Source organism: Leucoraja erinacea, chromosome 5, assembly GCF_028641065.1.
Source record: "Leucoraja erinacea ecotype New England chromosome 5, Leri_hhj_1, whole genome shotgun sequence".
Lineage (NCBI taxonomy): Eukaryota > Metazoa > Chordata > Chondrichthyes > Rajiformes > Rajidae > Leucoraja > Leucoraja erinaceus.
The window spans coordinates 24,115,882-24,135,078 of record NC_073381.1 but is presented as its reverse complement, the minus strand read 5'-3'; the positions used below and the strand labels follow the sequence as shown (position 1 = coordinate 24,135,078).

Below are 19,197 nucleotides of genomic sequence, written 5' to 3'. Positions count from 1 at the left end.
AATGCTGGTGTTAAAACAACACAGATCAGAAAGTCTGTGCCATTAAGCAGCTTAGTAAGTGAGTCGGCATCATTAATGTAGATGCATTCTGGTAGGTTCTTTGATAGTTTTTTCCATGAGATGGAATTAATCTCATACAAAGAAATTTAAAAAAAGAAATAAAATAAAAAAAATAAAAAAAGGATTAAAATTAATATTGCATGTGAGTAATTCAAGCTTTCCTATTTTGTGAACTGAATTCATAATTACATTTAAATGGATCTAAAATATAAATTTCATTTTTAATTATTGTGCAAGACTAATCTAGAAATACTAATCATATAAATATGTATTTATGGAAATTAGAGTATTATATGTGTTGAAAATGCACATTCATCAAAAGTTTACTTGGTACTACTTTTTACCTGGCAAACAACATGGTTGAAGCTTTTTCCATTGAGAGTAGGGAAGATTCAAACAAGAGGACATGATTTGAGAATTAAGGGACAGAGGTTTAGGGGTAACATTAGGGGGAACTTCTTTACTCAGAGAGTGGTAGCTGTGTGGAATGAGCTTCCAGTGGAAGTGGTGGAGGCAGGTTTGATTTTATCATTTAAAAATAAATTGGATAGGTATATGGACAGGAAAGGAATGGAGGGTTATGGTCTGAGTGCAGGTAGATGGGACTAGGTGAGAGTAAGTGTTCGGCACGGACTAGTAGGGCTGAGATGGCCTGTTTCCGTGCATTAATTGTTATATGGTTAAATAAATGGAAAATGTTTCACATCAGAAATCTATAACTGCAAAAAGGATAAATTAATTCATGCTTTCTACACAACCCTGTCAATTAATATAAAACAAATAACGATATATCACAAAGCTGACTATCAAAAGACTGCCTTTACTCTGGCTTGGTGGTGGAGGCAGATATCATGGCGGCATTTAAGAGGGTTTTAGATGGGCATAAGGATATGCTGGGAATGAAGGCAATGGATCACTAACAGACAGAGGAGATTAGTTTAAGTTGGCATCAGGTTCATATTGAACACTGAGACAAAGGTCGTGGGACCTGTTCCATTTTCAATGTAGATCAAATAAGGAACAAAATTTGTTACAGAAAGAGTGCAGAGAAGATTTACATGGATAATAGACAATAGACAGTAGGTGCAGGAATAGGCCATTCAGCCCTTTGAGCCAGCACCACCCATTCAATGTGATCACGGCTGATCATCCCCAATCAGTACCCTGTTCCTGCCTTCTCCCCATATCCCCTGACTCCACTGTTTTTAAGAGCCCTATCTAGCTCTCTCTTGAAAGCATCCAGAGCACCTGCCTCCACCGGGGAATTGAGTACCAGAAAACATAGGTTTAAAGTGAAGGGGGAAAGATTTAATGAGCATCTGAGGGGTAACTTTTTCACACACTGGGTGGTGGGTGTATGGAACATGCTGCCAGAGGAAGTCGTTGAGGCAGGGACTATTGCAACTTTTTAAAAAACAGTTTGACAATTACATGGATAGGACAGGTTTATTGAAACATATAAGATTGTTAAGGGTTTGGACACGCAAGAGGTAGGAAACATGTTCCTGATATTAGGGGAGTCCAGAACCAGGGGTCACAGTTAAGAATAAGGGGTAAGCCATTTAGAACGGAGTCGAGGAAACACTTTTTCTCACATGGAGATGCGAGTCTATGGAATTCTCTGTCTCGGAGTATGGTGGAGGCTCTTATAGACAGTGGAGTCAGGGGATATGGGGAGAAGGCAGGAACGGGCTACTGATTGGGGATGATCTGCCATGATCACATTGAATCAAAGGGCCGAATGGCCGACTCCTGTATCTATTGTCTATTGTTTAGAGAAATATTGGCCAAACGCAGAGGTGGGATTAGTGTAGATGGAACATGTTGGTCAGTGTGCAAGTTGGGCAGAAGGGCCTGTTTCCACGCTGTATGACTATGAGTCTGATTCTAAAGTCATCCATATGAAAAAAAATGTACAAATCATTATTACATTTTTTGTTTTCTTACAAAGAGAAATAAATGTAACACTGGTGTTTGAACATAGCTATTTATCAACCAAGAGGCTGAAGACTCTGCCCTGTATAAGTCCAATAGGCAGTAATAATGATGGAGGGGATTTGATGCGAGTTGTATCTCTGTTGCAGCTGCAATATGTATTTCTGTCAGGGAAACCTGAACTCGTGGTTCTGTTTGCAATGACAATCCCCACAGTGGAAGTTATTGATGTAGAACATTATCAGTGCAGCTGTGTCCATCCTCTGAGAGGAGGTAAGGATCCGAGCAGGTACACCTGTAACTTCCTTTTATGTTCACACAACCAGCAGAGCTGTGGCAAGCAGGCCTTGCAGCATCTTCACATTCATTAATGTCTGAAATAAGGAGACAAGTTTTTCAGTATAATTTTGAAAAATTGACATGCACAAACCCAGAGTCAAGTTTCACAGTTTAGTTCAGGGATGCAGCGTGGAAACAGGCGACCGAGTCCACTCCGACCAGCGATCACCGCGCGCTAAAACAATCCCACACACACTAGGGACAATAGGGACAATTACAATTTTACCAAAGCCAATTAACCTACAAACCTGTACGTCTTTGGAATGTAGGAGTAAGCTGGAGCCCACTCAGATCACGGGGACAACGTATAAAGTCTGTACTGACAGCACCCGTGGTCAGGATTGAACCCAGGTCTCTGGCGTTGTAAAGCAGCTACACCACCGTGCCGCCCCAAGTTCTGCAACTGGTACTTCTTGCTTTCACCATCGGATACTCAGGAGAGCATCAGATACTGTCTACTCACCTACACGGTTGCCTTATAACTGCTCTTTGAAATGGCATAGCAAGCTATAACGTTCATTAAAGTGGTACCACACAACTCATCCAACAGAAATTGTACGCCTTTGCAAACAATTCCTAAAATCATCGTGTTGGAGTATAAGGGTCAAGAAGGCATGATGCAGCTTTATAAGACTTTGGCGGTTGCGTTACATTTGGATATTGAGTGCAGTTGTGGTCACTCCAATACATGAAAGATGTGGAGGCTTTGGAAAAATGCAAAGGAAGTTTACTGGAATAATGTCTGGTTTAAAAGGTATTAGCTCCAAGAAGAGGATGGACAGACTTGGATTGTTTTCCCTGGAGAGGCAGAGGTTGAGGGAAAACCTGATAGGAGTATAGGGCAGTCACGGTGGCGCAGCGGTAGAGCTGCTGCCTTACAGCGAATGCAACGCTGGAGACCCAGGTTTGATCCTGACTACGGGTGTTGTCTGTACGGAGTTTTACGTTCTCCCCGTGACATGCGTGGGTTTTCACCGAGATCTTCAGTTTCCTCCCACACTCCAAAGATGTACAGGTTTGTTGGTTAATTGGCTTGGTAAAATGTTAAAAAAATTGTTCCTAGTGGGTGTAGGATAGTGTTAATGTGTAGGGATCACTGGTCGGCACGGACCCGGTGGGCCAAATGGCCGGTTTCCGCGCTGTCTATCTAAACTAAACTAAAAATATGATGAGGTATAGAAATGGTAGACAGTCAGAATCTTTATGGAAATATTAAATACTAGAAGGCATAGCTTTAAAGTGAGTCAGCAAAGTTTTAAAGGAATTATATGTGGGGCAAGTTTTTTTTACAGAGGGTGGTGAATGCAGATATGGTAGAGGTGATAGATGAGAAGCATTTGGATAGCCTCACAGATGTGAAATAATGGAAGGATATGGACAACGTTCAGGGAGAGAAGAATCTGTCTTGGCATTGTGTTCAGATATTGTAGGCCAAACGACCCGTTGCTGTGCAGTACTGCCGCCTGTTACTGTGCAGTACTATTCTATGTTAATTGTTCTTTAAACTTTTCATTATTGACTGTGGAAATGTAAATAACACTGGCCACCACTCCATCATAGGATTGTTTGCAAGGATGATAGTTTAATTTTCTGGGATTGGTTTATTTATTGGAGACATTTATTGCATCTGGGAACTCCTGGCTTGGTTGACCTACTTGGCCACACCACTTCTGCACAAGGGATGTGTGACACATTAAATGACCAACGAAGCAGCTGAAAATATTTAGGCATGGGGCATTTTCCTTTATGTCACTGGACACTTTAATCTTGGTAAGTTGGAGACATACAATTCTGCAGATGCTTGAATCTGGAGCAAAAATAAACAGCTGCAGGAACAGGTCAAATAGTTGAAGCAAAGGGATGGTTAATGTTTAGAGTCAGAACTGAGCGTGTACAGGGAAGATAGTCAGTATAAAGAGTTGAGAGGGAGAGCTGAGACAGCGATAGTAGATGATGGGTGGAAACAGGGTACGTGGGCGATGATGTATGTTGCCTTGATTCTGAAGCTAACCATTCCCAATGTATCAGGCATTCACCAATTCAAATCATATTTGGATCAACTGTGTGAAGTGGCTTGGTTCTGATAGAACATGAACTGAGCAACTAGGCAGCTTCCTGATGAGTATTAATCACTTAATGGCATAATTAATGACTCCTTCCAAAGCGATGATTGGAAGGAGGTTTACATTAATAAGGTAATTAGTTGGATTAGAATCATTGTTCTTTTTTTGTGTGGATGACAAGCTTCATCATTACCTTTTGTACTATATCTCTCTACATCACCCTCTATATCTCTCGATCCCATTCCTCTGACTCTCTGAAGAAGTGTCTTGACTCGAAACGTCACCTATTCCTTTTCTCTAGAGATGCTGCCTGACCCGCTGAGTTACTCCAGCATTTTGTGTCTATCTAAACTTTTAATATTGCTGGATAGATACCAGTAGCTGAGTGTCTGGATGTCTGATGCACACGTTTTAAGCACAACACTTGCCCGCAGTCTGGGCCTCTATCATTTCCTAAGTCCACAGTACTCAGTTGCCTCTTACAAAGCCATTGCAAGCTTCAAATTGGCTAACGACTGACAAAAGTATTGATAAAGATCTTAAGAATTGGCTATGCAGGGGTCTCTGTGGATCAATTTCAAGTGAAGTCACTTGTAGGTGTCCTTCAGAAGTCAGGCTGTATCATGCATGATAACGTGTGACTTAGAAATAGCTAAGCTGGCTTGAAGATATTTATGCAATGCTACTAATAGCATTTATTATTTTTGACTTTGTATATTTATGGAGACCAACTTGAACTACATAGAATAATTTAAATGAGAAGCACAATTTATTTTCGGAGCACCTCTTCATTCATTAAATAATACAACTTCAGCTTTGTTCCATTCCAGCCGTTCACAGATCAACACCTATAAAGCAACCAATAATTCATTCAAAATCAAATCCTTTCTATTTGAGTTAAGAAAGTATTTCTGCATAGAGTATTAACATAAAGGGATATGGACCAAACGTGTGTAGGTGGGACGAGTGTAGCTGGGGCATGATTGTGAGTTGGGCTGAAGGGTCTGTTTCCACATTGCGTCACTCAATGACTATCTAATTCTGGTGAATTTAGATTAAATAAACATAGCCGACAGAATTTATGCAATGTTCGATGGATTCTTTCAGCTGGTGTGCATGAAACAAATAAAGCAATCTTTACCTTTGCAGGCAGGTGGGTCACTGCTCCATCCCCTGATACTGCAGGTCAACTCCTCTGGTCCAAGCAGATAAAAACCATGATGACAAACATACGAGATAATGGATTGCCCAGAACTGGTGCACAGCACAAATTCTCCATCTTCTATTTGTGGTGGAGGCCCACACGATCCAACTAAATATACATAAACGGGAGTTGTCAACGGAAAAAGCCAACACACTGCTCCTGTAGTCACTGAAACTTCTTCTATCAAGAAAGATCTTTATCTCTCTGGGTAACTTGTAATTTTGAAATGTGAATTTCCTTTTAACAAGCGGCTGATTTTGACCCTTATAGAAATAATATTTTCTTCACTTTTTCTGATTCATTGTTCAATCCCATCTTTCATTGAATTATTTTTTTATACTGATAACGGGTGAACAGAATAATATACGGTATTTTCACAAAACATAGTCAAATCTCATTAACTATTTACCAATTGGTATATCAAATCAAATTCAACATTGTCTATCCTGTCGTGTTATTTTAATTCTTCAATCTTTACAGGAAGTGAAGTTCAACAACACTGGTGTTCCTCACAGGAAGACTTTAGAAAACAGAACAAGGTCAAACGTTCACTACATTTATGTGCGATATGACAATGTTGCTGCACAAAACAGCACAGAGCGCCTTGGTGAACTGAGCCTGATCTGTCTATTTAATATGGATCACACCAACATAGAACAGTAGCAATGGTAAATCTGTCATATTGAAGTAGGAAAGAAGAAAGGATTCAATTTCTGTTGTCCTTCGCAACACCTACTTCCACCCATAATGGAAATATAATAAATATAAAAATAAGCCCATCAAGTCGACCGCCATTTAATCATGGCTGATCTATCTCTCCCTCCTAATCCCATTCTCCTGCCTTCTTCCCTTAAAATCTGACACCCTTACTAATCAAGAATCTATCTATCTCTACTATAAATATATCCACCCTTTGCCTCCACAGCTTTCTGTGGCAAAGAATTCCACATGGTTATTATAGATTCTCCACCCTCTGACTAAAGACATTTCTTCTCATCTCATTACTAAAAGAACGTCCTTTAATTCTGAGGCTATGACATCTAATCCTAGACTCTCCCACTAGTGGAAACATCCTCTCCACATCTACTCTATCCAAGCCTTTCACCATTCTGTACGTTTCAATGAGGTCCCTCCTCATTCTTCTAAACCCTAGCGAGTATAGGCCCAATGCTGTCAAACACTCATCGTATGTTTGTAGTGTTGAAACTGTTCCTAAATCTGGAGATTATGGTTTTTACACTTCTATAGATTATTCTCAATGGCAGGAGTGAAATGAGAGCATTGGCAGGGTGGTATATTTTCTTGATGATGCTGGCTGAAGAACGGTCTTGACCCAAAACGTCACCTATTCCTTTACTCCATTGATGCTGCCTGACCTGAGTTATTCCAGATTTTTGCGTGCATCTTCAGTGTAAACGAGCATCTGCAGTTCCTACCCACACATTCTCACCCTCACACACAGATGAGGGAAATTTACCATGGTCAATAACTCTTTCAACACATACTCCTTTTTGGGATGTGTGAGGAAGCCAGAACACTCACACAATCACAGGGAGAACTCCACACATAGCACCCAAGATCAGGAATGAACCTGCTATTAGTGCTGCCAGGCAGCAGCTCTGTCAGCACACCACAGGTGGAGGTCTTCGAAAGACAATGAAGGAAGTTAATGTTGAGACTGAAAAATAAAACTTCACAGGAGTTGTGCATCACAGTGCTTTGAAGGTCATCTTTTCATACTGTTGGTTTTATTCCAATCTTTCCTGCCAGCTGCACACAACTGAAAATACACAGCACGGTGTAATAGCAGAAGTACCTTGTTGAGGATTTTCATTCCACGCCAGGAGGTTCAGCCCAGGGACTTGGTCACAATTTACGAAGTTTTGTGGGTACTGCCCTACTCTGAAAGCATCCAGCGGCACCTCAGTGATGGCAGTGTTATCGCAAATGACACGAGACAGAGAATGCTTGTAAAGTTCATTTCTTTGAGCCGAGGAGAAGAGACCAGGATTTTCCCACCAAAACCTAAAAAGCCGACAGGAAGTTTTGTTACAGAACAGCGAATGGATACAAATTTTAGCGTTCAGAGGATAACACATCACATGTTTATCATCAGTAATTCTCGGATTAGTTACAAACAAATGCTTCTCACCTTTCGATATTTCCACACCAGAAAGGCTGCTTTTTAAATTCTTCACCATCATTTGTCACATTCTTTTACTTATTACATTTATGTTTTCAACAAGCACTTTAGTCAAGGACAAGCGAAATGTGTTAGTAAGCGGAGTGCTGAAAGGAACAACCAACACCAATCCAGGAGAAAGAATGATATGTATGCATTGCAGTCAATGTGAAAGGCATTGAACTCCCCTTTTGATCATAAACATGGAAACATAGAAAATAGTTGCAGGAGTCGGCCATTGGCACTTCGATCCTGCACCGCCATTCAATATGATCATGGCTGATCATCCAACTCAGCATCCTGTACCTGCCTTCTCTCCATACCCCCTGATCCCTTTAGCCACAAGGGCCACATCTAACTCCCTCTTAAATATAGCCAATGAACTGGCCTCAACTACCTTCTGTGGCAGAGAGTTCCAGAGATTCACCCCTCTCTGTGTGAATTTTTTTTTTCTCATCTCGGTCCTAAAGGATTTCCCCCTTATCCTTAAACTGTGACCCCTTGTCCTGTGGTCCAGGGTTACGGTAACCACCTCATACAGAGAGCCTCATCACTGACTGTCACGCATTGGGGTGCAAAAGATGCCATACTCCATAGCACTAAACAGCAGAAGAACAGGCCCTTTGGCCCACAGTGTCCATGTTGAACATGATGCCAATTTAAACTAAGCTCCTCTGCCTGCACATGCTCCATACCCCTCTTCTACCTGCATAACCATGTGCCTATCTAGAGAGTTTAAGAAGGAACTGCGGATGCTGGAAAATTGAAGGCACACAAAAATGTTGGAGAAACTCAGCGGGTGCAGCAGCATCTATGGAGTATAGTCCTAGGCCTATTTCCTTCACTACATAGATGCTGCTGCACCCGCTGAGTTTCTCCAGCATTTTTGTGTGCCTATCTAGAGACCTCTTCAATGCCACTATCATATCTGCCTCCACCACCACTACCCCCACCAACCCTGACAGCACAGTCCAGAAACCCACCGTTCTCTGTGTTTAAAATCTTGCCCAGCACATCTCCATTAATTTTTGCCCCTCTCTCCTTTTCATGGAAGAATAAGCTGGATTCAAACAGTGGGACTTGGTTTCAGGGTCCCCCCTGCTCAATCCACTTAAGACCATTATAAGCTGAGAACAGTTCCATTAAAATCCAACCAGATACGAGTGGGGGCAATTTATCACTGAGACACATCAGTGAAGAACAAGTGCTGTAGCATTCAGGCCATGTGGGAAGCTGAAAGGAACTCTGGGTGAGGATCAACACCTGATGAAAAAGTAGTGCAATGAAAAACCATTGAAACTCTTTGAGAAACAACAATGTCACACTGGGAGGTCTCCAAGGTACTTCTTGATGGCTGAGCAAAGATGGGAAGAATCCGTAATTGTATTGCTTCTTATGGTTAGAAAAAGAAAGAATTTGCATTATTTCGCTGCTTATCATGCCTTGGAGCATTCCAAAGAACATTACAGCCAATGAATTGTTTTTAAACTGCAGTCACATTTTAAAATATTATCATGTTGTGTTGCGTCCCAATAAAATTGCAAGGAATGAATTTGCAGTAACACCCCAGAAAATAAATGACATAGTAAATGACACCCTGCACATAATACTTGGATTTTTGACAATGTTATCCTTTACTGCGCATCCTTAACTACCATTAAAAATGTTGATGAACCTGCATTTTGCACTGTTGCAGTCATAGACATAGAAAGTCACAAAGCACAGAAAGAGGCCCTTCAGCCCAAAGTTCCCATGCTGACCAAGATGGCCCATCTATACTGGTCGCACCTACCTGTTTTTGACCCATATCCCTCTAGACCAGTGGTTCCCAATGTGGGGCGTACACCCCACAAGGGGGCAATTTGATTTTTAAGGGGGGCAATTGAATGCAACTGAGGAGGTCTGGGTCCAAATTTTCGATTTTTATTTTTTTTGGATTTCCCATCAGGTAAACATATGTAGTTTATGTTTCAGATGTTATTTTGAGTAAATAATTTTTTTTGGGTAAAAAAGGTCTTTATTGTGTAGTTATTACATAATCACCGCGCCATCGCTCTTCATGCACGTCGCACGAAGCGTGCAAGGTCATGGGAGAACCTTATTTATTGAACCATGTTCTTTTGAAGCTTGTTTAAACCAAGGTATTGCAATGATAAGAATTATATATCACCACATGGGGGGGATCAGGATTTTAGAGGTGATTAGGTGGGGCATGGCCAAAAAAAGGTTGGGAACCACTGCTCTAGACCTTTCCTCTCCACAAAACTGTCCAAATGTCTTTTAAATGTTGCTTTAGAACCTGGCTCAACTACTTCCTCTGGTAGCTCATTTCATCTACTTACCACCATCTGTGTGAAAAAGATGCCCTTCAGGTTCTTACTAAATCTTTCCCCTCTCACCCTCAACCTATGTCCTCTGGTTTTTGATTCCCCTTTTCTGGGTAAAAGACTCTGCGCATTTACCCTATCTATTCCCCTCGTGGTCTTATACACTTCTAATAGATCACCCATCATCCTCCTGCAAACCAGGGAATAAAAACATAGCCTGCCCAAACGCTCCCAAAAGCTCAGGTCCTGGCAACATCCTCGTAATTCTTCTCTGCACTTTTTCCAGCTTAACAACATCCTTCCTATAGCAGGTTGAGGAAAGCCGAACACAATGCTCCAAATGATGCCTCACCAATATCTTATACAACTGTAACAGAATATCCCAACTCTATAGTTAATACCCTGACTGATGAAGGCCAATGTACCAAAAGCTTTCTTGAGCACCCTGTCTACACGTGACGCCACTTTCAAGGAACTATGAACCTGTACACCTAGATGCCTCAGCTCTACAACATTCCCAGGGCCCTGCCATTCACAGTTAAGTTCCTGTCCTGGTTTGACTTCCCAAAATGAAACACCTCATACTTATATGCATTTAACTCCATTAACATTCCTCAGCCCACTTGCCCAACTGATCAAGATCCTGCTGTAATTTATGATAATCATTTTTACTTTCTTCAATGCTACCCACTTTAGTGTCATCTGCGGGTGAGGCAACATCTATGGAGCGAAGGAATAGTTGATGTTTTTTGTCTACCTTCGATTTTTCCAGCATCTGCAGTTCTTTCTTAAACATTAGTGTCATCTGAAGACTAAAGGGCCTGTCTCACTTGGCTGTCATTTGTGCCTCATTTACGCATCATATGTAAAATAGGTTGACCCATCATGACGTGCGATGTCGCGCGCAAATCACGCGTCAGCACAGCCGTCTGTTGCGCGTGACGTAATTAGAATACCCTGTGGCACGCGGGGATGCATGGTTACGGACGTTGACGCATGGTGATGTAACCATGCATCACCACGGGATACACGCGAGACGTATGGACGCCAGCATGCGACGCCAATGCATCAGCGATACGTCATGCAGGTGGTGCGCGAGGTACACTATGAAATCCTGGAGTGTCACCACATCATGAGATTTCATGCCTCACCATGCGCAATGCATGCGTCACCCACGCGTCACGACCCGTCGACCTATTTTACATATGCCGCGTAAATGAGGCGTAAAGGACGGCCAAGTGGGACAGGCCCTTTACTAATCTAGCATTGTACATTGTCATGCAAATCAGTGATATAAACCGCAAACAGCAATTGGCCCAACACTGACCCCTGAGGCACATCACAAGCCCAGGCCTCTAGTTCAAAAAATAACCTTCCACCATCAGCTCTGCTTCCTTCCATAAAGTAACTTATCTACCCAGTCAGTTAGTTCTCCCTGGATCCCATGTGATCAAACCTTCCAGAGCTGTCTACCATGTGGAACCTTATGAAATGCGTTGCTGAAATCCATATAGACGTCTACGGTTTTGCCCTCATCAACCTTTGTGGTTACTTCTACAAAAAATAAAATAAAATTTGTAAGATATGATCTTCCATATATGAAACCATGCTGGCTGTCCCTAATCAGCCACTGTCTATCCAAATGCATATGTTTTATCCCGCAGAATACTCTCCAGTAACTGGCCTAGTAGAGATGTTAGGTGCGCTGGTCTATAGTTCCCAAGCTTTTCCTTGCAGCCCTTCTTAAATAGAGGCACAACATTAGCCACCCTCCAGTCTTCCACCACCTCATCCGTGTCTAATAATGATTCATATAACTCAGCCAGGGCACCTGCTCTCTAGCCCTGGAGCAGCTCCTCCCACGTGCCATTGGGCAGGGTGTTCACTGATAGAGACTAAACCATTCTTATTTGGTGAATCTGTGATTCTTAGTATGTATTTCGTTTTGTTTAGTTATACAGCACATAAACAGGCCCTTCGGCCCACCGAGTTCATGCCGACCAGCGATCCATGTACACTGGCACTATCCTACACACTCGGGACAATTTACAATTTTTACCGAAGCCAATTAACTAACAAACCTGTTCATCTTTGGAATGTGGGAGGAAAATGGAGCACCCGGGGAAAACACACATGGTCATGGGGAGAATGTACAAACTGTACCCATAGGTCCGTACACAGGACTAAACCCAGGTGTCTGGCTCTGTAAGGCAGCAACTCTACCGCTGTGTCAGTGTGCCATCCCTCCTCTCTCTTTGTATCTCTGCATTCAACGTGAACCACCATTTATGGTCAGGTTAGCACAATGTCAAATCTTGGTTCTACAATCTAAAAAGAAGTCTTGGTTTACTTTAGACTACTTTTATAACTCTTTCCTGTGAAGTTGCAGGAGTAACCGACAGATCTGTCACTGCCAAGTTATTGTCAGCCAAGCAACACGGCGGAGACCATTTGTACTAAATGTAGGATCCAAAAATAATACTGCAAACGTATGTCCTTTCAAAGTCAATGGCATTCACTTACCAAGGAAAGAAGCTTGTAATTTTTGCTATTCTTTGCTTTTGTTTGCTCCTATTTGTTCTGCTTCAAAGTACTTGATTAATCTGTATTAGACTAGATATTTACCAGAACAGCGTGAGCAAACAGCTAGTGTATGTGACTGGATTAGAATGGAACATATTATTTAGAAAACTCACCTATCGCCTTCTCTTAAAGCTTTCATTTGTTTTCCAATTAAACAAGCAAATAATGGGCCAACTCTGGCCCCAGGAAGAAAATCTTCTGCCAAGCCTCCAAGCCAGATGTCAATATTGTCTGGATGACCATAGAGATCCATTATCTTTTCAACAGAATCTAAATCAGAAATTGCTTTCCTTAAATCCGTTTTGGTTTCCAATCTTTCCAGTTTACAGAATTCCCTCCATTCATTGTATCCTAGAGGTAATGTAAAATCATGTTAGCTTTTGAATTAGCAAAAACAAACTTTTGACCTGAATTACATTTTTTTGTTATTATGGTGTGGTGACTCAGTGGACCCATCTTCAATTACAATCAAAGATAGACACAAAGAGCTGGAGTAACTAAGCAGGACAGGCAACATATCTGGAGAAAAGGAGTGGGTAACGTTTAGGGTCATAATTTCAATCACTTTGCTGGGGGGTGTACTATAGGCCTCTAGACAGCGGGGGATAGAGGAGTGAATATGTAGACAAAGCATAGAGATATTAAAAAAAAATAAGGTTATAATAGTGGGGATCTCAACCTCTAAATTTAAATGGGATTGGTTTGGTATGAAAGACATAGAAGGGCCAGGAAAGTTTTTTGAGCCAGTACATGGATAGTACTGAGGTGGTATTAGAGCTGATCTTTGGGACTGCAGACAGATAAATGGAGCACGAGTCACTGGGAGTACATTTGGGAGACAGTGACCATGCCATTGGACATTTAGAACTGTTATGGAGAATAACATGGTTGTTCCTGGTAATCAATGTTCTGAACAAAGCAATTTCACTATAATCATAATCATACTTGGGGTGGAAGTTTGCAACCTTCACATGGTCCACCCTGTTTCGACGAATGCAATCAACGCGGCGTGCACAATCAAATAAGATCAAATAGAACAAGTAGTCCTACAACTTTTGGCTGTGCACACCATATGCACGAAGAAGAAGATAATCATATTGTATTAGCCAAGTATGTTTTGCAACATACGAGGAATTTGATTTGCCATACAGTCATACCAATAAAAGGCAACAAAACGCACAAAATACATTTTAACGTAAACATCCACCACAGTGACTCCTCCACATTCCTCACTGTAATGGAAGGCGAAAAAAAGTTCAATCTCTTCCCTTCTTTTTTCTCCCGCGATCGGGTGCCTCGAGTCTTCCGTTGATATTACGATCTTGGCACCTGTAGCCGGCGGTCGGGCCCTCCGCTTCGGGGCGATCAAGCTCCCACATCGGGGGGATCTTAGCTCCCCCGTGCTGGGCGATCAGACCCTGGGTCCGGGCTAGTCGAACCTCCTGCGACTTTTGAGCTTCCTAACATCAGTCTCCGCCCGAGACTGCGAGCTCCTCGATGGTGAAATCTGCAGGCCGCGGTTGGAGTGTTGATCCCAGGCACGGAATCGCAGGCTTCGATGGTAAGTCCATGGCCCCGGAATGGAGCTCAAAGTCAGTCTCAAGCAAGGACGCCAGCTCCATGATGTTAGGCCGCAGTGCGACCGGAGATACGATCCGGAAAACAAACGCATCTCCATAAGAGATTGAAAAAAGGTTTCCCCCGATCACCCTACCCCCCACCCCCCACTCAAAACAAACCAGAGAACATTAACACATACTTTTAAAACACACGAAAAAATAACAAAAAAGACTAAAAGACAGGCAGACCATTGGCGAGACTGCCATCACTGATGGATTAGAGCCATGACCTTACAAAAAGGGAGGGCAGTGAATGCGATATCATTATTCAATAAGGGCAGCATGGACAATCCAGGTAGTTTTAGATCAATGTCTCTCATCATTATAGAGACGTTATTAGAAAAAGTGTTGACAGTATTAATCTGAAATTGAGGAGGCATGAATTGATTAGGATAGTAACCCTTGCTTCCAAGGGAAGGTCTTGCCTGACTAAATTGATTAAATTTTGAGGTGGTGACTCAGCATGCCAGTTGAAGATAGGTAGTGTAGTTGATGTACTCGGAGTTCAGCGAGCCTTTAACTAGGTTCTACATGGGTCCAAAACAGAAGATACAAGGGGATTCACGACAAGTTGGAGAAATTGATCAAAAATTATTGGTGGTAGAAGGAAGAATTTGATGGTCAAGAATTGTTTTTGTGATTGAGCTGTGGCAAGTTTTTCACAGGGATCAGTGTCATGAATCTTGCTGTTTTTTTGTACATATCAATTAAGTGGATGTAAATATAGAAGGGATGATCAGCAAGTCTGCAGATGACACACAGATTGGTGGTGTTATCAATAGTGAGGAAGCAATTCTTTGGTTGCAGAACAATATTGATGAATTGGGAGGATGGGCAGAGAAATGGCAAATGTAATTTAATCCTGAAAAATGCGAAAACAAATTCAGGATGTGTTAATCAAACTAGGATGTTCACATAGAAAATTTGTCCCTATGAAATACTGAGGAACAGAGGTCTGTGTACATGTCCAAGGATCCTTGAAGACAGCTTTCATTTGATAGAGTGTATCATTGTATAAATTAGTGGTTAGGCTATAACACTCCCCGGGGTCCTCCATTCACTGTGAAGGTCATGTTATGGTTTGACGTTCCAAAATGCAACACCTCAGACTTATCTGAATTAAACTACAATAGCCATTCTTTGAGCTATGACACTATGGCAGTCCCAGTCTTTATTTGGAAAGATAAAATTACACTCCTATTTGACAACCTTATTTGCCTTGCAGCTGTCTACAGTCTCATAGAACATTTCTGACCTACTACTCTGGTTTCCACCTGCTTCATTCTCCAGTTTAAACCTTCCTGAGTAGCATGAGCAAACTTCCCTGCAAGGATATTGGTCCCCCTCCAGTCCAGGTGCAACCCGTCCCTGTTGTACAGGTCACTTCTGCCCCAGAAGAGATCCCAATGGTCTAAAAATCTGAATCCTGGGCCACTCATTCATCTGTCCTAACTTCTTGTTCCTACGCTCACTAGCTTGTGCTCCGGGTAATATTACTATCCTCTGGGTCTATTCTTTAATCTTCTGCTTAACTCCCCATATACACCGCAGGACCTCATTCCTTTTCCTTGCATTATTTATGGCAATGGGCACAATGACTTATCCTCTCCCTTGCTCATCCACCCCCTTGAGAATGTTCTTCAACCGCTTGGAAACATCTTGGAACCTGGCACCAAGGAGGCAACATTTGTCGCCACAGAATCTCCTGTCTGTGCCCCTACTGGGCCTGTCCCACTTACGTGACTTTTTTGGCGACTGCTGGCACCCGTCATAGGTCGTCACAGGTGTCCGAAAATTTTCAACGTGTTGAAAATCCAGCGACGACCAGAACAAGGTACGATTCTTTAGGCGACTACTCACAACCATACAGACTTCACCCCGCGACATGTTGCCAGGTTGTTGCCTGTATGGTCGTGAGTAGTCTCCTCAGTTGCCCAAAGAGTCATAGCATCTTGTTGGTCACCGCTGAATTTTTGAACATGTTGAAAATTTTTGCCGACCTGCAACGACCTATGACAGGTGCCAGAAGTCACCGAAAAAGTTGCGTAGTGGGACAGGCCCATAACTAACAAGTCTCCTTTCAAAATGGCTTTGTCTAACTTTTCCCTTCCCCGCTCTGCATCAGAGCCAGGCCTGACACCACCGACTGGATCACTGCTCTCCCTTGACTGGTTATCCCCCACAACATTACCCAAAGGAGTATGCCTGTTCTTCAGGGGACCAGCCCCAGGGGATTCCTGTGTTCCCTGGCAAATCCCTATCATCTGGTCACCCATCTACGTTCAGCCTGTACCTTGGGAGCGACCATCTCACTGTCACACCTTACTATGACAATCACACACCCCCTGATAATCCTGAGGTTATCGAGCTCCTGTTCTTTAATGAGGTCTGTGAGAATCTGCAGCTGAATGTATTTACTGCAGGTGTGATCTTCAAGGGCACTGGAAATCCCCTTGACTTCCAACATCTTGCAGGAGGATCACTCCATTGCCCCACCTGCCATCTCCACTACACCTAAATGCTCAAAAGAATTAAACAAAAAAGCAGACTCTACCTTAACATGCCATTCCACTTTGTTCTAAAGCCTCTTGAGCAAAACCTCAGCACCGCACTTACCACAGTACTCTACACTACACTAAATGTGTTCTTTCTTTTATTTGCCATGGGTCCTCTCTCTGAGCCAATCAAACACATGGTTTCTAAATGTCCCTCCTTTTACATGATATCTCAGGCGATGATCCCTCAGTTATGTCATAGAGTCATAGAGTGTTACAGTGTGGAAACAAGCCTTTCGGCCCAACTTGCCCACACCGGCCAACATGTCCCATCTACACTAGTCTCACTTGACTGCGCTTGGTCCATATCCTTCCAAAATGGTCCTATCCATGTACCTGTCTAATTGTTTCTTAAACGCTGGGACAGTCCCAGCCTCCAGTACCTCCTCTGGCAGCTTGTTCCATACACCCACCACCCTTTGTGTCTTTTAGGAATATTGCCATGAGATTCCCTTTAGTCAATAAAGCAACTCCTCCTCCTCTTTTACCCCCACCTCTATCTCACCTGTGGCATCTGTATCCTCAAATATTAAGCTACCAGCCCTATCCCTCTCTTAGCCAGGTTTCCATGATGGCTGTATCATCACAGTTCCCTAACCTATCCATGAACTGAGTTCATTTGCCTGACCTGCCAGGCCTCTAGCATTCAAAGTAATGCAATTTAATCCAACTGACTTTCCTCACTCCGTGCCATGATGCTGCCTATCCTGTCTACTGAACTTGCTGTCATTGACTTCTGTATTGATTTTCAGCCTCTCACCTGCTTCACTACTGCATTAGATGCCGTCCCGCCTATCAATGTAGTTTAAACCCTCCCGAGTGGCACTTGTAAATCTGCCTGCAAGAATATTGGTTAACATCCGGTTCGGGTGCAATCTGCTTCTCTTATACAGGTCACATCTGCCCGAGAAGAGATCCCAATGGTCCAAACATCAGAATCCCTTCCCCCTGCATCAACTCCTCAGCAATGCATTGACCCATCTTATCTTTCTATTCCTACTCTCACTATCAACTTGTACCGTTCCAGAAATCACTTTCCTTGAGGTCCTGCTATTTCATCATTTGCAAAATTCCCTATATTCACTTTTTATGTCCCCATCCTTTTTCCTATTCAGTCTGAAGAAGGGTCTCGACACAAAACGTCGCCTATTCCTTCGCTCCATAGATGCTGGCTCATCCGCTGAGTTTCTCCAGCATTTTTGTCTACGTTCGATTTTTTCAGCATCTGCAGTTCTTTCTTAAACTTTTTCCTATTTATGTCATTTGTGATAATCTGCACATGTTGATCATGTTTGCAAGTTGCAACACCTCAGAGGTTCCACTCACCAGGGAGTCCATGGTCACGCCCTCTTTGTAAGTTCAGCGATGCCAAGTCCAGAGCTACAGCATTAGTCAGAGCAAATAACCGCTCTGTCAATTCCTCGATCATCATTTGATTTGGTGTTTGCAGCTTGGCTGGCTTTGCCAGAAGCCCCCTGAGCAGCGGGTCTAAGCCACCTATCAATCGCAACAGAAATAATAGCTTAGGGCAGAGGCTGGTTTAAGTAAACACAGTGAGTTAATTGTGTTCCTTTCACATCCGCAACTATAATATTCACCTTCTTTAATGATGCGCCAAGGACTGAAGAAGGTCTTGTGGAGGTTTATGCTTGGGTATGTGGCGTGCTCCTTGTAACTTTCATCTAGTCTTTGTATCCTCGGGCTGATGGTTGTGTGACCAAAACGGAATGCAGCGGTTGCAAATACGTTGGACAAGGTGGGATTCAATCTGTCACTGTATCCTTCATATTTTCCCATAAACCGATCAAACGCTTGAGAACCAAGGATTTTCGGAATATAGTCTCTCATTGTAATAATCTGAACAAAAACACAACAAAATCCTCCTGTGAATAACTTGTTAGACCAAATAGATGGCCACATTGGATGTGGATCATTCTTAATTAAATAAAAAATTTCAATGTCAATTTAGAATGGAATTTTTATAACTAAATGTGTGAAAGTACTTAGAGTGATAGTGTCATACAACACGGCAAAGGGGCCACACTGATCCTGCTGCCCATCAGTACAAATCCTATTTGCTCACATTGGAACCATATCATAGAACATAGTCCATAGAACAGGCATAGTACATAGAACACCCAAACAGGCCCTTCTGCTCATAATGTCAATGCCAAACTAATTTCCACTGCCTGCACATGATCCATATCCCTCCATATCCATGTGCCTATCTAAAGGCCTCTTAAATGCCACTATCGTATATGCCTCCACCACCACATGGTAATGTGTTCCAGGCAACCTGTAAAAAACTTGACCCATACATCTTCTCTAAA

General features: G+C 42.5%; 1 protein-coding gene across 1 annotated transcript in view; it reads right to left on the bottom strand.

Annotated features, from left to right (window-relative positions):
• Positions 1 to 1,353: 1,353 nt before the first annotated feature.
• The window catches only part of tpo (thyroid peroxidase), a 52,160-nt gene continuing 34,316 nt past the window's right edge, over positions 1,354 to 19,197 (bottom strand). The window contains exons 6-11 of the mRNA XM_055634942.1: positions 18,466 to 18,724; positions 18,194 to 18,364; positions 12,807 to 13,044; positions 7,418 to 7,626; positions 5,539 to 5,709; positions 1,354 to 2,369 (exon numbers count right to left, since the gene is read on the bottom strand). Coding sequence (XP_055490917.1) covers positions 2,218 to 2,369; positions 5,539 to 5,709; positions 7,418 to 7,626; positions 12,807 to 13,044; positions 18,194 to 18,364; positions 18,466 to 18,724 — 1,200 coding nt within the window. The 3' untranslated portion in view covers positions 1,354 to 2,217. The remainder of the gene's footprint in view (positions 2,370 to 5,538; positions 5,710 to 7,417; positions 7,627 to 12,806; positions 13,045 to 18,193; positions 18,365 to 18,465; positions 18,725 to 19,197) is intronic.